This window comes from Acinonyx jubatus, chromosome E3 (genome assembly GCF_027475565.1).
Source record: "Acinonyx jubatus isolate Ajub_Pintada_27869175 chromosome E3, VMU_Ajub_asm_v1.0, whole genome shotgun sequence".
NCBI lineage: Eukaryota > Metazoa > Chordata > Mammalia > Carnivora > Felidae > Acinonyx > Acinonyx jubatus.
This window is the reverse complement of record NC_069398.1, coordinates 17,096,859-17,119,991: the sequence shown is the minus strand read 5'-3', so window position 1 is coordinate 17,119,991 and position 23,133 is coordinate 17,096,859. Positions and strand designations below refer to the sequence as shown.

The 23,133-nt window shown below is 56.0% G+C and overlaps 1 protein-coding gene across 4 annotated transcripts in view; it reads right to left on the bottom strand.

Moving 5' to 3' along the window:
• Positions 1-1,141: 1,141 nt before the first annotated feature.
• The window catches only part of IL4R (interleukin 4 receptor), a 41,502-nt gene continuing 19,510 nt past the window's right edge, over positions 1,142-23,133 (bottom strand). For 2 of the 4 annotated variants that reach the window (XM_027051071.2, XM_053212900.1), the window contains 9 exons: positions 20,667-20,754; positions 19,501-19,639; positions 18,053-18,204; positions 16,754-16,905; positions 11,597-11,753; positions 8,084-8,180; positions 6,076-6,154; positions 4,644-4,693; positions 1,142-3,305 (listed from right to left, as the gene is read on the bottom strand). In XM_027051071.2, the coding sequence (XP_026906872.2) occupies positions 1,751-3,305; positions 4,644-4,693; positions 6,076-6,154; positions 8,084-8,180; positions 11,597-11,753; positions 16,754-16,905; positions 18,053-18,204; positions 19,501-19,639; positions 20,667-20,736 (2,451 nt within the window). In that variant the 5' untranslated portion in view covers positions 20,737-20,754 and the 3' untranslated portion in view covers positions 1,142-1,750. Of the gene's footprint in view, positions 3,306-4,643; positions 4,694-6,075; positions 6,155-8,083; positions 8,181-11,596; positions 11,754-16,753; positions 16,906-18,052; positions 18,205-19,500; positions 19,640-20,666; positions 20,758-23,133 lie in introns of all 4 variants that reach the window. The other 2 variants (XM_027051072.2, XM_053212901.1) reach the window with 2 other exon arrangements.

Here is a 23,133-nt window from a genome sequence, read left to right as displayed (position 1 = left end):
GCTCAGCACAGAGGAAGGATTTCTAACAAACATCAGGCTGCATGTGAGGTAGTGAGCTCCCCATCACTCTTAGCGCATGGTACAGAATGCCAGAACAGAAGGGAACCTCATGCGGCCAAGCCGCTTCTTTTGCAAGGGTGGCCGTCCGGGTAGCTACTCAGGGAGCAGACTGATCACAGACACAGAGCTTACGTCCCCGGCCTGCGTCTTCATGCCACCTGCCCGGGTTCAGCTACGGGCCTGCCACTGACTAGCCGGGCCACCTTGGCAAAGTGCAGCACCTTCCGGTAATCCTTCGTACCTCTCCGTCTGGGGGCTTGCTTCCTGGAGCAGCTGGACGTGCTGGAGAACTAATGCCCTTGACCAGACGGAAGCTGGTGGCCCAACACCGGGCTCCCTCACCCCTGCAGGGATAGCTTTGGACAGGCGCTGTGCACGGTTACCCGAGGCTCCCAGCGGGTGGAAGGTCAGTTGCCCGGGCTGGCCCCGTTGGATAACACACCGTTTACTGCCTCCTGACCTTCCCCGCCTCACGTCCCCACTCCCGAGCAAGGTTTCCTGGAATCACCACCTACAGCAGCTAACTGCACTTGAGTCCTTGGCTCGCGGGGGGGGGGGACCCAAACAAACAGAGACAGAAAGTTAACCTCTTGGACCTCATTTCCTCTGGATGGAAAGATCCAATGAGTTAACAGAGATAAAGAGCTCACCACCACCTCGGCCCGGATGTTTGTTTAATACACGGAGGGGGCAGGGAACGGAGATAAAGAGGCTTTATTTACACAAAACACCACGCCCTGCCCTCCGATTCCACGCTTCTCAGCGAAGACAAATACCAGGCGATAAAATAATCTTCGGGATGCAAACAAGCATTACACAACCAGAGGGGCAGGTCGCCGTGCCGGCTGAGGGTGTGGTGTGGGCCGGCAGAGCGCCTAGCTCGGCCAATCCCTCCCTCCCTCTCTCCCTCCGGCTGCTGCGGCTGCCAGCAAAGTGCCCGCGGGGGCACAGACTGGCCCCGAGGTAGCTGGCTGTGTTCATTCTGGGGCTCCTGTGCTTAACAGGAGCCCCCGGTCTCAGCGGTTGTGTGGGAACCAGACAGCAGCCAGTCGTGGCTTGGTGATCCCGGTCTTTCGGGTCCTTTTGTGTCTGTTACCGCACTTGACTTCGCGCCCCGCCACGGCCCAGGTCCCACCCCCAGGGTTGACCTAAGGAGGGTCTGTTGAATGAATGGGCACCTCCGGGGAAACGACCACCCTTCCAGGACCACGACGTCCCATCCATTTCCCAAGGTCTCCCAAGTCATTCCCTGGTGGGCTCGGCCTCCAATCCGGTGAGACAGCGGCAGCTGATCCCAGAACCCGGCAAGACATGAGTAACAGAGTGACGAGCGGACAAAGCGCACCCAGGGTGAGCGCGGCAGGGAGGGCGCGTGGACCCATGAAGTGGCCAGTGGCTCGTGCATAAGCCGAGGCACCCAAGGAGCTCCCGATCCCCGCGGGGGCCTCTCCCCCGTGCCCTCCACTCCCTTGGGTTGTGGCGAGCCCAGGCCAGGGCTGGGAGCTGGGGGAGGGGCGGGGTGGAGTCCAGTCTCTGTACCCCCAGGTCAGACCACCTCCCAGCTTCATAGCAGGTTCTCCAAGTCTTTGGCAAATCCGCCAGCCTAGCCGCCTTCCAGGAGGAGGCACTTCCCAGGCCAGGCTAAGGCCCAGCCCTCACTCGAAGACGGCAGTGACAAGCGGGCACGTGCCTAGGAAGCCATCGTGCACGTGGGCTCTGCGGAGAGCATGGCCACCTTTTTGGGGGTCTGGCTTGAGCTGTGAGCATGGCTCAGGGCAGGCTGGAAGCACAGGGAGGACGGGCCCTCCTCTGAGACAGCCAAGGGTGCCGGGGAGGCTGGAGAGAGGCTGGCCTCCAGGGGCACCCCACCTGGCAGGGGGTCCGGGGCCCTCAGAGGGCTCACCAGCGGCGAGGACCTGTCTCCACAGCAGCAGCCGCAGCAGGGGCTGGCCACGGGGTGGGCCTCACCACCCTCCTCCTGGCCGTGACACTGCTTCAGGTGGCCACACAGGTGGCAGGTGAGGGCTGAGTAGACAATGCCGCTGGCCAGGTCGTCCCGGAGGGGGTCTGCGGCCTGCTCCGGGGCCGGCGGGGTCTTGTGGCTGTCCTGCGCCTTCCCCGCTGGCTCTGGGGAGCTGCCCGGGAGGGGGGAGTCCTGCGGGCAATGAGGTGGCTCCGCGTCCAGTCCGAAGGTGAACAGGGGGATGGGGACTGGGGCGGGGGCCCCAGGGCAGCCAGGAGTGAGGCTCTGGAAGGGCTTGTAACCCCCGTCCCCACTGCCGGCCTCACCCCCGGACGTCTCTGGGCAGACGGCACCGCCAGTGAGCAGACTCGAGAAGGCCTTGTACCCGGCCTCCTCCGAAGGATCGAAGCCCCCCACCCCGCTGTTCTGGGTGCTGCCCTGCCTCACGGCGCACACAAACTCTCGGTAGCCGCTGCCGGGGGCCGGGGCCGGGGCCCCCCTGTGCTGCAGGACTCGCTGACGCAGAATCTGCTCCCAGGTCTCTGGCTCGGGCTGGAGCGCGGAAGGCGGCTCCGAAGGCTGGGGGGCAGCGGGGATGCCGGGGTCCGCCTCCCCCAGGCGTCCCGCCAGCTCGGGGCCCGAGTCACACTCGCCGGGACCTGAGGACTGGCCCTGGAAGGTCCCAAAGCTGCGGTAGGCGGGGTTGTCTGTGACGACCGGGGGCGTCTCTGGGAAAGTCGGGCTGGCTGGGCTCTGGGGCAGAGTGGCCAGAGGATCGGACCGGGGGTCGAAAGGCTGCTCCTTGCCCTGGGGCGATGCCTCCTGGGGCCCCGGACCCGGAAACTCAGCCCAGGGCATCTGAGCACCTGCACTTCCCGAAGGAGGAGGAAACCACGATTCCAGCGAGCCCTGTGGGCCAAAGCCCCCTTTCTCAACCCCGAGAAGGTCTAGGAAGAGGCTTTCTGTCAGCCGGGCCGCGATGCCCTCCCGGCCCTCCTGGAAGCTGTCCTCGCAGTTCACAGGCGATGGGCAGAAGCTCCCTTTATCTTCCTCCTCCTCCTCCTCCTCGCTTTCCACCGGGGCCTCCAGGAGCTCCACACATCGCACCACGCTGATGCTCTCGGGCCAGAGGATCGTCTTGCTGACCTCCACGGGGCACCATGCTGATTTTCCAGAACCCTGCGAAGGCCCATTTCTGGCAATCTTGGAGGGATCCTCTTTCCTTTCCATGCCGTGCTCCAGTAAACAGGGCAGGAGCTTCCTAAGACAAGTCTTCCAGTGTCTGCGACAGCAAAGAAAAGTTTGGTTGGGATTCGCTTTCTCTGCTGGAAAAACTCCTATTCGTCCTTCAAAGCCCAGCTTAAAATCAGCCTGGACTGACGTCTATCTAATGCAGACAGGCCTCCTGACTTTTTTTTTTTTTTTTAACATTTATTTATTTCTGAGACAGAGAGAGACAGAGCATGAACAGGGGAGGGTCAGAGAGAGAGGGAGACACAGAATCAGAAGCAGGCTCCAGGCTTTGAGCCGTCAGCACAGGGCCTGTCACAGGGCTCGAACTCACGGACCGTGAGATCATGACCCAAGCCAAAGTCGGACGCTTAACCGACTGAGCCACCCAGGCGCCCCTGGCCTCCTGACTTTATAGTCAATAATCTGTCAGTCTGACTTCCCTACTAGCCCAGGAACTCCTTGAAGGCAGGGCCCGTGTCTCACTTTGAGATTTCTGGAGGCCACACACACACACAACCTGGCACCCGACACAAACTCAGTCTACGGAATAAGGAAAAGTCTCCGTCAGGGACGATGACATTTAAAAATACTTATCAGGTTGACAATAAACTTCATATATTGAAAAAAAAAATACTTATCAGGGGCACCTGGGTGGCTCGGTCGGTTAAGCGTCCGACTCTTGATATCAGCTTGGGTCACGATCTCACGGTTTGTGCGTTCAAGCCCCACATCGAGCCCCACGTAGGCATGAAGCCTGCGTGGGATTCTCTCTCTGCCCCTCCCCCACTTGTGTGTGCGCACGGGCTCTCGCTCTCAAAAACAAAAATAAAAATAAAATCAACTGAAAAAAAATACTGATCAATTTAAAATATTTATCAATACCACAGCACAAGTAATGACCGGGGCTGTGGGGTCCTAGGCTGGGGCAGTGTCCTGGGACCCCCGTGCTGTGCCAGGTACCAACTCTTTAGTTACTGGACTGTGGGTCATCCAGGGACGAGCTAGGGGAGGCAGGGGCGATGGTCAGACACTCAGGGGTTCCAGAGTTGGCGATTCGCCAACCAGCACGCAATGCTGTTGACATTGTAACAAGCGGCACAGCCGTCCGGCTTGTAACCTCTACCAGCCTGGCTCAGGCCAGACTGCGCACTTCCGAGGGGGTTCGGCCTGGGCCTGACCCCTGGGGAAGTTCAGGGGGCTTAGCCAACATGCCCACCTACCCAGACCTCCTCCCCTCCTGCCACCCTCCAAGCCCAGTGTCCCAGGGCAAGTCCTGAATGCTCAGGAGGAAAACCAGGCAGGTGCGGGGGTGGGGGTGTGGTCCTACTGCCCCATTTCCAACATCCTCCAAATCCACACAGGCTGTGACCTGAGTTCATATACATACGGGCACTTGGCTGGTTCCTGGCCTCGGGACCGCTTCCCCCACAGCGACACCTAAAATACAGAGACAGCCAATGAAATGGAGTGGAGAGGCCTTGCGGCCCAGCCTGGCATACGGCGCAGCTCAGGGAGTGTTTGCTGCAAAAGGAGTGTTCGACGTGACATCACATAGGCCGGGGGTCCAATCGAGGTCACTTCAGCTCTCTGAGCCTCAGCGTCCCGTGGGATCGACGAGACTGCCCAGATATCAAGTCGCCGGGGCGGATGGTAAAAATGGCCACACTGCTCTGAAGCTCCTCCCACCCTCTGAATCTGGCCTGGGCGTGTGACTTGCTTTGACCAACAGGATGCCGCGGAGTGACATCGGGCCGGCCAGCTCGAGGACGTCGCCACTGCTCCAGCGGACAGTCAGCCAACTTCCAGACCTGTGACTGAGGCCACCGGGAAGGGGCCCATCCCAGAGCCTTCCACCCCCACCACTGCATGGAGCCCAAACTGCCCACCTGCAGAAGCAAGTGCAAATTTAGAGTGTTTCAGCTCTCTAAATTTGGGGCTGATCTGTTACACAGCAAAGCTCACTGATACATGAACAGCACTTATTACGTGCAGGACCCTGCAATATACACTTTATACGTGTCGCCTCCATGAATTCCAGTATCAGGTAAGCACTACAATAACCCACGTGAAGAAACTGGCTCAGAGAGGTTAAGCAACATGCCCGAGTCCACACCGCAGGTAAATGGCGAAGCCAGGGTTCCAAGCCAGACCACTGGACTCCAGAGCCTGCCGGCGGGTCCCTGGAGAACGGAGGACACTTGGATGTTCTGTTCTAGACAGGGCTTGTGTCCTCCCTTCCCTCCCTCCTACAGAGCCCTGAGATCACCCAGGAAACCCCACGTGGCCATGGCATTGGAGAAGCTCATCCACCCTTAGTTCAGGGGTATCCATCTGGCTGGTCTCAGAGCATCCCCACTCCCTTACTGGTGAATGCTTTAGGAAAGGGCGTGTGGTACAATTCAGACCGATGAGAATCGAGGAGAGATTTGCTCGTGCTTTGGGGGCAGTTTTCTGCTCGTAAGAGGAAGACACAGGAAGCCTGTCCCCAACCCCCTCACCTTTTGGCTTCTTGCCCTGGTACAGAGACCTTTCCAGGAGATGACACGGAGGTGACCTCAAGGGTCACCTCCTCCCGGGGGAGATAAGACGCCAAGCAACCAACCCAGAGGAACCCGGCCCGTCGGAAAGAATAGCCGTGGAAGCTAGGGGGCAGGGAGCAAAGGCCTCTGGGCTCCTAGTGACCACACGAAGCTGCTGAAATCCAGAAACCTTCCTGGCTTGTCATGTGCAGTTCCAAAAGCCAACAGCCTCCCAGGCATTTTGAATCCTGCTTCCTGATGCGTGCGGGCTACAAAACGCTAACCGAACCACTCTCCTACCTGTGGGTCCTGGATGACTATCGCCACTAGGTGGCTGTGGGCGGGGTTGGGAATCTGGTCCCACCATTCTTTCTTAATCCTGAAAAAGAAAAGGGAGAGTTATTGAGGGGCGCCTGCGTGGCTCAGTCGGTTAAGCGGCCGAATCTTGATGTCGGCCCAGGTCACGATCTCACAGTTTGTGGGTTCGAGCCTGCGTCAGACTCTGAGCTGACAGCCCAGAGCCTGCTTGGGATTCTCCGTCTCCCTCTCTCTCTCTCCACCTCTCCCGTTTGTGCTGTCTCAAAATGAAAAAAAAAAAAAAAATAAGCATTAAAAAAAAGAGTTATTGGGTGCATGAACAGGTTGATGTTCTTTCCGTGAAGGGGTCAGGGACCACGTTGAGAGGGTTCGTGGATGCCTTGCCCTAACCTCATTCTATAGATGAAGACACCAAGGCCCAGAAGTGAAGTGAAGCTGGACTGTGGGCAGAACGGCCAGGTTCTGTTAGCCAGGATGGAGCTCCTGATGTGGCCACCTCTGCCCTCCGTGGGAATAAGCCCCAAGGAGTTAGGAGACACCCAGGCAGCAGAGAGAGAATTCTGGGTTTCCCCATCAGCAATTCTGCCCTCCCCGGGGCAGCCGAGACCAAGATGCTGGGGTGAGGCCTGGAATGGCCAGAGCAGTTGAGGGAACCCAGAGAGAAACGGAGTCCTTCTCTCCGCCTGGTCTGTCCAGAGCCACACAGCGTCAGTACTGGGAGGGAAGGTTCTCACATCACCTCTGACTGGCTTCTTCCCACTTCACTCAGTCTGGCAACACATATTTATTGAGCATTTGCTATGCACCATTCACTGGTCCAGGCGTCGGGTACGCAACAGTGAACAACAAGACAGACAAAAATCTCCGCCCTGGCGGAACTGACCTTCTAGAAGAGAGCGACCTCAGCCATGGCAACTTCAGTGTCATGAATAAAAACACAGAAGAAAGGGAATAGACAGGAATGGAGGGTGTGCTCGCGGAAGGCCTCTTGGAGGAGGGGACTTCTGAGTGGCCACGGAGCGGGGGGCAGGAGCCACGGTGACACCCGGGGAAAGGGCCTCCCTGGCAGGGAGGGACCACCGATAGGGAAACTGAGGCTCACAGAAGGGGAAAAGACCAGCCCAGGGCCATGCAGAGCCATCCGGAATAAGACACGAAGGGAACCTGTATTTGCTGCACACCTACTGTGTGGCCGGCAAAATGCAGGACCCTGCTCGCTCAGCGCCCAGTCGTCGCTAAGCCTCACGCGGTGAGCCAAGGCTCGCCGGTCCCATTTCAGAGATGGGAAGATGGCCGCTGTGAGACACCACGAACCCAAGTGCCTGAGCTCACTGGAAACAAGGCTCCTTCTATCCCCCCCGCCTACTGTGGCCCGGGACTCTCTCAGGACTCTCAGCACTCATGAAATAAGCTCCTTCCACCTGCAACAGAGACCCAAGGCTGAGAGGTTCGGCCTCTTATTGGCCACAAAGCTCCCGAGCTCCAAGGCCAGGATCCAAACGCAGGTCTCCGGGACAACTGTCTAGAATTCCTCTGTCTCCTGCCACGTGCTCTGAGTGTCTGGACCTCACCCTGGGGATCCAGGGTGACCCATCTTCCTTCTGCTGGAGGAAAGTCCCTCCCCAGCTCATTCTCCCTCCAGAATATCCCTCAGCTCGAATATCGCCTCCTCAGAGGGGCCCGCCTGGCCTCCCGACCCAGCAGCCCGCACATTTCTTCCCTTCGCCCTGGCAAATTCCCTTCAGCGCACGGATCACTACGGAAACCAGCTGTGGTTATTGGTTGACCGATGGCTTCGGTCTCCCCACAAAGAGCACAGACAGGGTCGTCGTCGGCCTTGCTCTCAGCTGTTGCCCCTGGGCCTCGCGCATAGTAGCTGCTCAATAAATACGTATCGTGAGAGCAGACGGACCCGAGGGGGGTTCCCACCCTCCGCACACCCCAGCGGGGCTGGCTCGCGGGCCATCCCGTGGCGAAGCCCCAGACTCACTTGATGACGCTGAGGTAGCAGGACAGGCAGACGGCCAGGATGACAAGGCAGGAGATGCTGACGCCAAGTGGGAGGTGCTGCTCCCAGGGCTCGTAGTCTGCAAGTGGGAGGGAAGCCGTGAGCCTGCGCCGTGCTGGGTGCCGCCCGCTGGTTCCCAGGCCGCCGAGGCCTCGGGAAAGGGTCCGCTCAGACCCTGCGTGGGCCGGCCTCCACCCAGCGCTCCCGCCTCACCCACTGCTACTGAGCCCTGGCCACATGGCCTCCTCACTCTCCCCTGCTCCTCCCAAGCTCCGTGGCACCCCAGGATCTTGAACTCGCTGCTGCCCCTCTCCTGAAGCCCAGAGGTCAAAAGCGGGGGGCCTGCGGAGCCCGACTACCTGAGTTCAAAGCCTGACTCTGTCATATCCTTGCTGGTGACCCAGGACAAGGCCCTCAGCCTCTCTGTGTGCCTCGGCTTCCTCATCTGTACACTGGGGTTAACACAGCACTGAGGTCGCAGGGCAGTTGTGGGGATCACACGACACGGTCAGAGCAGCGCCCGCATGTCCCATAAGCCTTTGCCGTTGTTGTCTGTGCACAGCTGGCCCCTTCTCATTCACTTCACCGTCACCTGCTCCAAAAAGTTCCCGCACGCCCTCTCCCCTGCTGCCCCTCCCATCTCTCCGTGCCTGCACCCTGATTTTCTCCCCGGACTTAATGTCATATGGGTCAAGGGCTATCTGACTTATTTTCCTGTTTACTTGTTTGTTCTCTGTCTCGCCTCCAGAAGGTCCGTCCCACAAGATCAGGGATTTTTGTCTGTTTCGTTCATGGCTGATGCCCCAGAGTCTAACACAGGGCCAGGCGTGCCGTATGGGCTCAATACATATTTGTGGAAATAACAAATGAGTGTCCAGCCCATCGTACATGCTCCATACAAGCCATTTCTCTCCCCTTTCCTTCCCTTCCCCAGGGCAGTGTTGCAATTGAGTGAACGGGACGAAACTTTGCCCAGCACTATACCACGTGGGACACTCAGTGGGAGAAGATCCTACCTATGGAGTGGAAGGCAGATGGGTCAGGAGACGTCTGCAGGGCAAGACGAACAACACAAGAGGGCCGAGGTCTGGGGCAGGGGCGGGGGTGGGGGCGGGGCGGGTGGGGTACCCACCCGCGGCCACTTTGCCCGGCACTTTGAAGACCTTTCTCCCACTGGGTGTCCACAACAGCCCTGCTCCTTCTCCATGGTACAGACCAGTGCCTGAGGCGGCCCCTTTATCCAACAGCTAGCTCCCCTCCTCCTTGCCAGGGATCAGTGTGCCCACCCTGAGGTTTGGGTCAATCGTAATTATCTTATTCTCCTTTCCAGGCATGAGTTCCCAGCCTCTCTTGCAGCTGGGAGAGGCCCCGCGACAGTCCTGGCCAATGAGATGCAAGGGAAGTCCGCTAGGGAAGCTTCTGGAAAGATTTTTGCTTCCTGATGAAAGAGATGTCCGAGGAGCACTTGTTTGTGGCAGCCTTTCATTTCTTTTAGGCTTTGGGGCATGAGGGCGTGTGCAGCAGCCAGCTTGGGCATGGGGTAACAAGTCTAAGGATAAAACGCTACCATGCTAAGGAGGGCTGAGGGAAAGAAAACAAGCCTCTGGGGCCACATCACTGAGCTGAGGTATAAACCAGGGAAGGTCCACTTGTCAGACTTCATTTTATGTGAGATAAATCAATGTTTCCATTGCAAAAAGCCATGAGTAACAGTGTTGCAAAGACCACTTGTGGGGGCCGGTGGGGGTAATGCAGCTCCCAGAATCCCTTGCAGCTCTGTGTGGCCATGTGACTAGTTCCACCAATAAAACTGGAGAGGAAGTGGTGTGTGTGTGTCACTTCTGGGCTCAGGTTTTTAAGAAGCGCTTTCTTATGCCATAAACAAAAATAAATTCAAAATGGATGACCTAAATGTGAGACCTCAATTGAGACAGGAAATCATAACACAGGCAGCAACCTCTTTGACCTCGGCCGTGGCAACTTACTAGACTTGTTGACAGAGGCCAGGGAAACAAAAACAAAAATCAGCTACTGGGACCTCATCCAGATAAAGAGCTTCTGCACAGTGAAGGAAACAATCAACAACACTAAAAGGCAGTCTACGGAACGGGAGGAGATATTTGCTCACGACATATCTGATAAAGGGTTCTCCTCCAAAATCTACAAAGAACTTATCAAATTCAACATCCCGAAACCAAATAATCCAGTGAAGAAATGAAAAGACATGAATGGGCGTTTCTCCAAAGAAGACGTCCAGATGGCCGACAGACACATGAAAAGCTGCTCAGCATCACTCATCATCGGGGAAACACAAACCACAATGAGATACCACCCCACACCTGTCAGAATGGGTAACGTTAACGACTCGGGCAACAACGGATGTTGGCGAGGATGCGGAGAAAGAGGAGCTCTTTTGCACTGTTGGTGGCAATGCAAGCGGGTGCGGCCGCTCTGGAACACAGTGTGGAGATTCCTCAAAAAACTAAAAATAGAACTGCCGTAAGCCCCAGCAATTGCACTGCTAAGTATTTACCGAAAGGAGACAAAATTATAGATTTGAAAGGGTAAATGCACCCCAACGTTTATAGCAGCATTATCAACAATAGCCAAAGCACGGAGAGAGCTCAAATGTCCACCAATGCATGAATGGATAAAGAGGCAGTGCGCGCGCGCACACACACACACACACACACACACACACACACACACACACGCACAGAGGAATATTACTCAGCCATCAAAAAGAATGAAATCTTGCCATTTACAATAATGTGGATGGAGCTAGAATATATTATGCTAGTGAAATAAGTCAGAGAAAGGCAGATACCGTGCGATTTCACTCATATGTGGAACTTAAGAAGCGAAACAGATGAACACAGGGCAAGGGAGAAAAAAAAGAGGGACACACACCATACGAGACTCTTAATGACAGAGAACAAACTGAGGGTTGACGGAGGTGAGGGGGGGGATGGGCTAGATGAGGGATGGGTATTAAGGAGGGCAACTGTTGGGATGAGCACTGGGTGTTGTACGTAAGTGGTGAGTCCCTGAATTCTACTCCTCCGACCGATACTGCGCTGTATGTTAACCAACTAGAATTTAAATAAAAATTTGAAAAGAACAAAAAATAAATTCACTTGTTCAAAAAAAAAAAAAAAAAAAAAGAATCTTCGTCCTAGAGAATGATGGAAACCACAGGAAGAGAACCATCCACAAACCAGCGATGTTCACGCCGGACCGTTGCATGAGCGAGTCAAATGTTTCGGCGGTGTTGAGCCGCACGCCTCGTGGGCTTATCTGTGACCACAGCCTCGCCCTGGCCACCCTGAGCAGTACACCAGGTCGGTCGGTCGGGAATTCTGTTACCTGCGGTTAGAGGGACTCTAAGGGACCCATAGGGTGGGCGGGCGGCAGGGGTTGGGGGGGGGGTCTGGCCAGTAGAAAAATGGGAGTGGCCCCGGCTCTAACTGCCCATGGTTCCCAGGAGATACTCACGGTTAAGCCACTTGGTGCTGGGGCTCCACTCGCTCCAGGTGCTGTTGTAGCTCTGAGCCCAGGCCCTCACGCGTGCGCTGTAGGAAGCCCCAGACTTCAGGGTGCTGGCTGCCACGCGGAGGGTGGGCCCCATGTAGGTCACATTATAGATTCTGGACTGGTAGAGGAAAGGGACACGTTAACGCGCCAGCTCGGGGCAAAGGAGGTACCGGCTCCCACTCTGGCTGCTGTCCTTGGCTGACCCCCCGCAGTGTCGAAGGGCCACCAGCCTCGGTGTTTGGTTGCTCCTCCAATTCAGGCCTGTGGCTGCCACCTCCACAACCGTGACCAGAGTCAGGCGGGAGGGGTCAGGGAATGCCCTCTCCCCCCACCCCCGGCCCCGGCGCCCTGACGATCAGCCATACAGCGTGACTGGGGCCAGCCGATTAAGCTTTGAGTTGTAATTTCCTCCTCTGTAAAACGAGGGTAGGAGTCCCTACTGCCACTTTTTAGCTGTGTGACCCTAGGTGAGTCGCATAACCTCTCTGGACCTTGACATCCTTCTTCCGCAAAATGGTAATAAATAATAAATAACGATTTATCTTTTATTAATAATCGTTATTAACAATGATTTATTTATTTTATTATGATTTATTTATTCCTGGCACGCAGGAAGCATGAGAGTGACCTTTCTACAGCACAGATAAGGTCCCCAGTGTCTCTCTCTCTCTCTTTCTCTCTCCTTTGTGGGCTCTCTGGAGCCTTCATAGTCAAGCCCAAACTCTGGCCTAGAATCTCAGCCCTGCTCCCACTGCTGGGAAGGGACTTCTAAGACCTGTTATCAAGTGGAAAAGGTAAATGAAAAGTAGTATGTGTTGACTACTGCTTTTTATGTTTAAAAAAAAGGGGGGGGGCGCCTGGGTGGCTCAGTCGGTTAAGCATCCAACTTTTGATTTTTGCTCTGGTCATGCTCTCACGGTTCATGAGTTTGAGCCCCACAAGGGGCTCTGCGCTGAGGGTGTGGAGATTGGGATTTTCTCTCTCTCCCTCTCTCTGTGCACTCTCTCAAAATAAATAAGTAAATAAACTTTAAAAAAAAAAAAAAGACAGACTCTGGGATGGCCCTGCGATCCCCCACCCTGTATCACGCCCCTGTGTAATCCCCTCTTCTTGAGTGTGGCCAGGGCTTGCGACCCACAATGGGATTATATTCTGTAAGGCTATATAATTCCAACTTGCTAGGAGACTCTTTCCTTTGCTGGCTTTGAGAAGACAACAGGGAAGGAACTGAGGGCAGCCTCCCACGAAGGGCCAGCGAGAACCCGAGGCCCTAAGTCCAGCAGCCCGTAAGAAACAATGCTGCCAACAACATAGCAGCTGGGGAGTGATCTTCCCCAGTCAAGCCTCAGATGAGGCCGCAGCCCCAGCTGAGTCCTTGACTGTGCCCTGGGGAGAGCTGGAGCTGTAAGCCACCCCCAGACTCCTGGCCCCCAGAAATGTGGGTCAATAAAATGTGTGCTGTTTAAAGTCGCTACACTGGGGCACCTGGATGCCTCAGCTGGTTAAGTGCCTGACTTTGGCTCAGCTCATGATCTCTTGGCTCGTGAGTTCAAACCCCGCACCGGGCTCTGTGCCTCCAGCTTGGAGCCTGGAGCCTGCTTCGAATTCTGTGTCTCCCTCTCTCTGTCTGCCCCTCCCCTGCTCATGCTCTGTCTCTCTGTCTCTCAAAAAGAAATAATAACATTGAAAAAAATAAAGCAGCTACATTGGTGGTGATGTTATTACATAGCAAGAGAAAACTGACACGGCGGTGCATGAACACACATGTTTCATGCTTGCTTGTACAGGTACACACTCTCTGGAAGGACACAAGAGCCTTCACGACCTCTCCTGGCTCTAACCTGGCCTTCCTTCCCCTCCTGGCAGGAGACGGGAGCAGTCAATCTCTGGGGGTTGGGGTCACACGAGAAACATATTACCATTCTAAGTGCTTTCAAGGCGTCTGGCTTTTTTACTACACGTAAATATTACTTGCGTTTAAAAACCTTTAAGACGCGAAATGAAATCTGTGTTCAGGATCGATCTGACGACAGGGGAGCAGCCTGAATCCTCTGCCCGCGGCTCCTCTCCCTGCCAGGTCCGTCCCTTTGCAGCCCTGCTTCCACTCACGGGTTGGAGCAGAGGTCAAGGAGAGAGTTATGGGAGGAAGCGAGGGCAGAAGACAAGGACACTCACTCACAGCCCTATTTTCTCTCTAAATATGAGTAAGCAGGAAGCAACAGCTGGACCTAGGTTGCCAAAGGAATCGTATACCCCAGGAAGGAGTGGGGGGGGGGGGTGGGTGGGAAAGGTTTTACCAAGAAACAGAACAGAAACTGGGGATTCCCAGGAAACACTTGTGGCTCGTTGTTGTTGTTGTTGTTGTTGTTGTTGTTGTTTGGGCAAAAAGGGCCAAGTGTTTGGGAGGCCACCCCTGAGAGAAGGATCCAAGGGAGAGGAAACAGCACTGGCTCTGGAGTTCAAATCCTGGCTTCCCAGCCCGGCTCTGCCTTTTCCAGCAGGGGGGCCCTGGGCAAGCCATTCCATCTCTCAGGCCTCAGTTTCCTCACCACTAAAATGGAGAGACCAACACCCTCCCATGTGCAGGGCTGTGTTGTGCCTAGCACATTTCAGGCACACAAGCAACGGTAACCGTTCACGATCCTGAACGGACTGGTGGCCTCCTTTTCTGCTGTTTCACTGCACTCACTGCCACATCTCCGTAATCCCCAGACACGCCATGAATCTTCATATCCCCCAAGCCTTTGCTCATGTGGTTCCCTCTGCCTGGCCTCCTACTCTTCCCTTCCTTCCCCGTCTAGAAAACTCTTCTACGTCCTCCAATGCCCGGGCCAAAACTCCACCTCCATTATGGACCCCTGTCCAGAGATCATCCAGGACAATAGGTAGCTCCACTCCCCAAATTCCACTTCTAAGGTGTCTTCTAGAACTGATCCCATCTATGTCATCCATGGGGAACACAGTTGCTCATATTCTTTTCACTCTGTATGGTGACAGATGGTAACCAGACTTACTGTGGGTGATCATTTTGCAATGTGTACAAAATGTCAAATCACTACGCTGGGGTGCACCTGAAACTATTACAATATCATATGTCAATTATACCTCGAAAAACAGAAAAACAAAAAAATCGGTCCCACCCAATCTGAGCTATAGCTGGCGTCTGCAATATGGTAGCAAACAGGGCCGGACGCCCATCTTTGCCGTTGGAGACACGTCCTCAAAGCTCAGGGCAGGTAAGCCTCTGACTCCAGCTCCAGGGTTCATCCTCATTGGCCAGGACCAGTTGTGCCCACCCCGTTCTCTGGCCTGTGATTGGTTAGAGATCAACTCCGGCCAATGAGGAGTGAGGGGACTTCTACAGGCTGGGTCCAGCCCTGGGAAAGGGAGAGATGGGCGAGGGGTGTCCCCGTGGCGTCTGCCCCACCAACAAGGGAAGCTGAGCCAGGAATTCTGAGGCTCCGGGCAGCGCCCAGCACGTCCATGACAACTGAGCCACAGCTCGGGTACACTGATTGATTCTACCTGCTGGTTGGGAGTCCAGGGCCAGGTCCCAAGGCTGGCTGTTACAGCCAGCCCTGTCCCCGCTTCCCCTTCCCTGGAGTTTGCTCCGGGGAGCCACCCCTCCCTCCTTCCCAGCCCTCGTGGCTTGGGTGGAACTGACCACACCTGCGCTCCAGAGGTGGGTGTGTGACTCACCTCTGGCCCATCAGAGCACAGTACGAGCACCCTCCTTCCTGCCCACAGCCTGGGCCGGGGTCAGAGATGTGCAACTGATCCAAGCCAGGCAACCGAGCGTCAGCCCCAGAACTTCTACCGGGACTAATTAAAAGTGGGACTCTCCCACTGTGGCGTTGGCACGGAGCCCCGGAGGCGCTGGGGGGGGCATGCTGGCCACCACCTAAAAATGAACCTAACCCAGGATAAAGCCGGGCCGAGGGAGGGGCAGATTCCCGGAACCTGGATGCAGCCATGATAAGCAAATAAAGAACACTTCTCTCCCCTCCGGACTTCACCCCTCTGAAGCCCTGCACAGGCTCAGCACGCGGGGAGGGGATTCACCTACGAAACGGGATCCGCCTATCTCTTTCGGCATCAGAGCAGCCTTGCCAGTGCGTTCTGAGCCTCCGCTGTCACACCCCGGCCCCTCCATCCCTGCTCCCATCTGCGCCGTGGCCCAGTGCCAAGGGGGAAACCACACCTGAGAAACCGAGAGATGTAAGCCAATACCCGCCCCCTCCCTGGCTTAGGTGGGAAGGCCAGGAAGCAGCGCAGAAGCTGATGTGAGAGCGCGAGACGAGTGGGGCCTGCTCCCTGGCAGCGGAAGCCAGGCCAGCCTGGGTCCCAGGACACAGGACACGGGGCGTGGCTCCGAAGAGGCCCTCGGCGACGCTGACGTAGCGAGTTCTAGACCAAGGTGTGGGAGGCCAAGGCCGCCGGGGCTTTCCAAGGCCTGCGGCGCCCCGGCGAAAAGGAGAACAGAGCTTACGACACATTTAGAGCCAGGCCGGGGGAGCCTGTGTCACACGCTTGGCGCCCTCAAGAGCTGATGGAGCGGGGACGCTTATCCTCCCCATGTCACAGAGGGGGAAACCGGGGCCCCAGGAGGTTAAGCGACAGGGCTAGGGCCCCGCAGCCAGGGAGCGGAAACAGGTACCGGGAGCCCGCTCTGTGGGAGGCCGGGGCCCAGGGTGCTCAGATGTGCCTCCTGTGGGGAAGCCTGAGGGGAAGACATGGGTGGCAGGAAATAATCTCCAGCCCCGCCTGAAACTAAACGCGGAGGCCAAGCCATCCCGTGTGCAGGCCCCTGCCAGTATTGACCCGATGGTTTGCTGCCAATCACCTCTCCCTTTTCAAAACCATCAACGCGTCATTTAAGAAGGAAACTCACAATCAGTGCTGTGATCGCAAACCGGGTGTCAGCCTCCATCGGCCGCCTCCAGAAGTAAGTGCTATGAGGACCCAGCGACAGCATGAAATGACGGCACACTGGGAACCAGGCACACGGCGGGGGCGGGGTGCACAGAGCCAGGGTGGAAGTCGGGCTCCAGGGGCCCCGGTCTCCACCCGCCTGAGTCCCAAGAGGTGGCAGAGAAACCCCGAGGCGCACACACTCACATCCGTGGGGTCGTCTTCACTCGAGATGTTGACCATGTAGGTGAGCTCGGCGTGCAGGTGGTTCTCAGGGGGGTAAGGGTTGCTCCACCTCAGCAGCCACGTGTGGGAGACGTTGGGGTGAACCGTGAGGTTTCCGGGAGCCCTGGGTTTCACTGTGGAGAAGCAGTGGCTGGTGAGGCGCTTGTCCAGGTGTGGGGAGGAGAAGGGTCCACAGGGCACGGGTCATTTAGATGCTCTCGGTCGAGCACACCTCCGTAGCACATTTACAGAATAGCGTGTGGATATCGTCTCAGCGGAGAATGACCGTCATCATACCGATTACAATGTCGCTAAAACTCCGCTTCACACGAGTGGGGACTCAGCGACTTTCTACAGTGAGTGCAGGAAGCATAAGGCAAAGGAACCCAAAATGTGGCTTTTTCACTTCGGTTCCTTCACACTTGGGGCCGCATCTATGCGCTGTGTTATGACTCAGAGTTTTTGTTGATCTTGACCCGCGTGTTTTAAAACTCAGTCTCCTTTTAAGCAATCCTATCCAGGAGACTACAGGTATATAAAGTCGGCCCACCCGTGCAGAAACGATTTTAATTCATGGGTTCGTTCTTGGGTCTATCTCAACAACCCCCCACCCCCCCGACCGTGGGCGGTAACTGCTGAGCTGTAAGCTCGGCGATACTCTTGCAAGAACATTCCTCTGCAGCTTTGTGGCCGTGTGACCCGGGGCAGGTTACGCGCCTCCTCCGTATTATACCCGATCGTAAAACGGGGATAGCTCTCTTCTGGAAGAGGAGGCCCAGAGAGGTGATGTGACTTGCCCAGGGTCACACAGCAATAAATGATGTCCGAACCTCCCGTCACTGTACCGCGGCAGAATCGTGGTGAATTGCTGTGGGGACTCTGGCTACCAGGATGAACTCAGACTTCTGAGGTCAGACTGTCCGAAGAAGCAGCAGCTCAGCAGTCCACACAGCGGGGAAGGAAGGTTCCCAGCTCAGTCTGTGGTCTACAGCGATGCCTTCTATTAAGCACGCCTCATCTCAGCACCCCAGGCTGGGCACTTACATTCAGGCGGCCGAGACGCGTACACTGAAGGGGACCTGACGTCCTAGGCAGCTCAGCCCCATTTCAAAGACGGGAAGCCGGAGCCCAGAAAGGGGCAAAAATCCCGTCACGTCTGGGGACGCGCAGAAGACTGCTTGCGCCTCCCTCCCCCGCGTGGAGCCTGCCGCCCCCCCCCCCCCACCGCCCCAGAGCCCAGCCGGGGTTGGGGGTCCAGAAAGCCCACCCCGCGCCCCTCACCGTGACTGCTGGGCTTGAAGGAGCCGCTCCACAGCAGCTGCGTCCCCGCCCACAGGTGCAGCTGATACACGTCCGCGTCGACCAAGTCGTCCATCAGCATGCTGCACGCACACGCCGCGCCTTCTCCGTTCTCAGGGACACACGTGCGGTTTCTGCAGACATGGGTGTCGCGTTCAGGCTGGCTGTGACCCACGGGCATCCCTGGAACGTGCCTCCAGGAACACGCGCTTGGAGGGCCACGCTGTGTGTGTCTCAGCCATTCAAGTCTGCTCTCCTAGCACAAAAGCAGCCACGGGGAATGCAGGAGCGAACGGGCGTGGCTGTGTGCCGATAAAACTTTATTTACAAAAGCAGCTGGTGGGCCAGATGCGGACCTCGGGCCGTAGTCTGCAGAGCCCTGGTGTAGGCCAGCGTACCACATTTAGAAGCAGAGCCCGTCTGCCTCGGTAGGTAGGGGAAGGCCTCTGGCAACGTACCCTGCACTCTGGGGTGGGCACACCCCAAAATGCCCCCGTGACTGCGTGCCTCGTGTACCCAGCCGCACCCTCAGCGCCGCCTGGAAGAGCACCCCATGTGCCACGGCTGTCCCGGTGACCCACCCGGAACAACGTACCCCAGGCTCCACGGTCCCCCAAAGAACACCGTGGACTCCACCGCTAACGTGCCCAAACAAGCGGTCTAGCCAGCGGTTCTCAAAGCGGGGTCCGGGGGGGGGGGGTCACGAGGTCAAACTCTTTTCATAATACCAAGAGGCCGTGTGCCATTCTCCACTGTTTCTTACAAGCGTAAGGTGGAATCTTCCAGACGCTACACAGCGTGCGATCATTGCTACGACGGCTTAGCGAATGTGGACCCGCGTGCTGTTGTGACCCAGTATCTCTGTTTTAATTACTAACAGGGTAAATAGCAATATTACGAGCCACTGAGACAAAAGCTTTGGTCTAACTTTGAAGCAGACGAACAAACCCCGGGACTCCAAAGTCTAGTCCAACATTCCACCACACCCACATGCCACGCGCCTCAGTGACAGTGCACTTAGAGCCCCGTGACATGCCCACTGAGCCCCAGGGCGCCTCCCTTTTTTTTTTTTTTTTATAACGTTTATCCATGTTTGAGAGAGAGACACAGAGAGACAGAGCGCGAGAGAGGGAGACGTAGAGAGAGAGAGAGGGAGACACAGAATCCGAAACGGGCTCCAGGCTCCGAGCCGTGAGCACAGAGCCCGACGCGGGGCTCGAACCCACGCACCGCGGGATCACGACCTGAGCTGACCGACCGAGCCACCCAGGCACCCCAGGGGTGCCTCACTTCGAACACCACGCTCAGTCAGCTGCGGGGAACCCCATTCAGCACCCCGCGCTCCAGGGCACCACCGGGACCAAATGAACCCCTGGGGTGAACGCTCTGGGCGCTGCCTCCCCCAGATCCCAGGTCCACTCGTGGCTTACTCGGACCCCATGAAGTTCAGCTGGTAGGACAGGCAGAGCTCAGCGCTGCAGTTCGTGGGCACATCCATGTTCCACTGGCAGACGGAGGTGCTGAAGTAGTCGGAGAAGCAGGTGGGCGCACGCAGGACCCTGACGCTCCCTGCGGAGACACAGGAGCGCCGTGTGCGGCCGGAGCCACACAGCAAGGGGCACGTGCAGCAGCGGGACAAGCAGGAAAGCGGGACAAGCGGGACCGAGGGGCCAACGCCACGCAAGGGAACCACAGTCCCAGGCACGGTTGTGGGCCAGCGTCCGGGGAGCTGGGGGCAGGATGGGGCTCTGCGGCATCCCGGCTGGCATGGGGGCGATTCCCGATGTCGAAGAATGCCCCCCGCGGCAGGCCTACCTTGCCTCATGGCACCTCCACTGCTTGCCCTTGGCCAGATTAAAGGACGTTTCTAATCTAAGGAATTTCTAGTCTTTTCCATCACCACGGGCGTCTGCTCCAGAGCCGTGTGAGCAGGAGGAGGGCTGCCGTCCATTTGCCCGCTCCCGGACCCCATCCGTTTTGCACCCCTCTCTGGCTCAGGCGGCTGACCGCCATGGTCTTGGCACTCAGTGCCCCTGTCCTCTGGCTGCCGGTTGGGTTCAGCCAATGTCAAGGGCAGCATGAAAGGCTGGGGTATTTCTTCCCACTGGCCAGTGGCAGAGCTGGGGTGTGAACCCGGCAGGGCGCGTACTGGGTTTGCCAAATCGTTCGAGAGCCCGACAACAGACAGGCAGGTGCCTTCTCACTCTGATGCCCAGCACCAGCCTCCACAGCAGATACGTTTGCACATGCTCGCCGGATAAAGGCCTTAACGTGTCAGGCAGAGTCTTAGATATCTAATAAAGATCTCAAACTCACCTCCTGTCCAAAACTAACGTCCGATTCCCCACCCCCCGCAAATACGTACCCCCGACTCTGTTCTGTGCTGTGTTTTTCTATCACTTTCTAACGCTCTTTACAATTGACTTATAATTAGGACCCTCTGTCATTGGCCGTCCCCCCCCACTACAATGGAAGCTCCTCAAGGCCCGGAATCTGCGTTCCTTTCACTGATTATCCTAGGACCCTGGCAACTAAACAGCCAAAGAACATTTGCTGAATGAATGAGTGGATGAATGAATGAGAGGTGGTGACTTACCAGAGCCTGCTGCCCACATCAGGATCAGACAGCTCACAGGGAACGTGAGCCCAGAGCAAAGCCGCCCCATTGGGAGATCCTAAGACACCTGCTGAGTGAAAGCGAGCCAGGTTAGTGCCAAGAATGAGCCCTCTGTGTTCACTAGAGCTCACCCTATATCTATCTATCTATCTATCTATCTATCTATCTATCTATCTATCTCTCTACCTATTATCATCATGAAACGGTTGTGTTTCAGATGCACAAAGCCCACAATGCTTGTCCCCAAGAGACACTTCTTGAAAAAAATCCCATGACCTGCTAAGTTGAAGCAGCCCCTTGGACTTACAGGAGACCATAATGTACATTTGTGTGTAAAGGCTCTGATAAGTCCTGCAGCAGAGAAACTCATTTTTCTTCATTTAACCCAACACTTGCCAAATTTATTTCCCTACTCAACCTTCATCTGTATGTGTGTGTATGCTAAACCCCCAATTAAACCCCCAAGAGTTACAATTCCTTGAAATGTACTTTGGAGACGTTAATCTGTTTAGCCTTACGGGGCTGGTTCAGTAAACGGTAGACCCATGCAATGCAGTATTAGGTGGCCACTAAAAAGGATGCTGTTGAATGTGTTAGACTTACACCAATGGCCCCAATTCTTCCCAGTCCTCCTGGATCCATGTAACCTTGCAGTGCCCACCGCCTCCTTCCCCTCCCCCCTCCCCCACCCCACTGCCCCGGGCAGGGCATTCTCCCCTGGCCTTCGATTCTGGGCTCAACCACGTGACTAGCTCTGGCCAGGAGAATGTGAGCAAAAGGGATGCACTGAAGAAGCCTGCTTTTGCACGACCACTGTCTTAAGAACGCACGTGCCAGCCTGCTGGAGGATGTGGACACGTAGCATTCTGCATTGGGGAACAGGCAGCCACCCCCAGTCATGCGAGCGAGATCAGCAGATCGGCAGAACTGTGTCACCGACCCCAGGCTGACCACAGGGGCACAGGTGACAACCTCCAGCGAGGTTGGCCACGCCCAGGTAAGCCGGCTCTCCCGGACCTGAGCTAAGTAAGCCTCTCCTGCTACATGCTCCTGGGGTTTTGTGCTTTATTGCCATCCTCCGTCCAGTTGTTCCCCACCACCTGGACTTCTAACCCCATAGATGACCTCTGTGTTTTGTGTTTCAGATAAATGGGATCGTACACTGCCCCTGTTGTGTTAGATGCATCCCATATAATACATGACTGGGGAACAGAAGTCAGCAAGCACAGACACCCAAAAAGAAAGCACAGTTCAAATCCCTCCAAATCACAAGGCCACGTACACATTCGTATCAACTCTTCCAGATTTGTATCTATACAGACAGGGAGATAAGTACGAAATTTGTTTCCCCAACTAGCAGCACCCTCTTCCTACTGAAACTTAAATTTTAAGCTTAATGTATCATTAAATATCATTCCATACCACTATAGATTCAAAGCATCGAACTAGTGGGATCTCACTGTGTGTCACTGGATTTTAGTCTTTATTGATTACTCTTATTGCTTTGTTGTTCTTTGTTTTGTTTTTGTTTTTTTTTAATTTTTTTTAATGTTTGTTTATTTTTGAGACAGAGAGAGACAGAGTGCAAGTGGGGGAGGGGCAGAGAGAGAGGGAGACACAGAATCCGCAACAGGCTCCAGGCTCTGAGCTGTCAGCACGGAGCCCGACGCGGGGCTCGAACCCACGAACTGTGAGATCATGACCCGAGCCGAAGTCAGATGCTTAACCAACTGAGCCACCCAGGCGCCCCTGTTTTGTTTTTTTAAGGTATGATATTGATCTTTTTTCCTATTACAAAAGCCACACGGGATCACTGTAGACAATTCGGGAAAAAGAGACATGCAAACGTACAACAAGAATGCCTGTAGGGGGCGCCTGGGTGGCTCCGTCAGTGAAGCCCCTGGCTGGCTCTTCACTTCCGCTGGGGTCCAGGTCTCCAGGTCTGTGGGACTGAGCCCCAGGTCCGGCTCTGTGCCGACAGCGCGGAACCGCCTGGGACTCTCCGTCTCCTCTCTCTGCCCCTCCCCTGCTCACAGGTGCACGCTCTCTCTCTCTCAAAACTAAAAAAAGTTAATGGGGCGCCTGGGTGGCTCAGTGGGTTAAGCGTCCGACTTCAGCTCAGGTCACGATCTCACGGTCCGCGAGTTCGAGCCCCGCGTCGGGCTCTGGGCTGATGGCTCGGAGCCTGGAGCCTGCTTCCGATTCTGTGTCTCCCTCTCTCTCTGCCCCTCCCCCGTTCATGCTCGGTCTCTCTCTGTCTCAAAAATAAATAAAACGTTAAAAAAAATTTTTTTTTAAAAACTAAAAAAACTTAAAACAAAAAAGAACGGCTGTAATTCCGTCACCTGGAAAAATGCCCCTGGAGACATCTGGCATCCAAATCTAGTCCTTTCCACGTGTACCTAGTTTGACAGATCGGGCCGGTACAACGTCTTCTGTTTTGGAG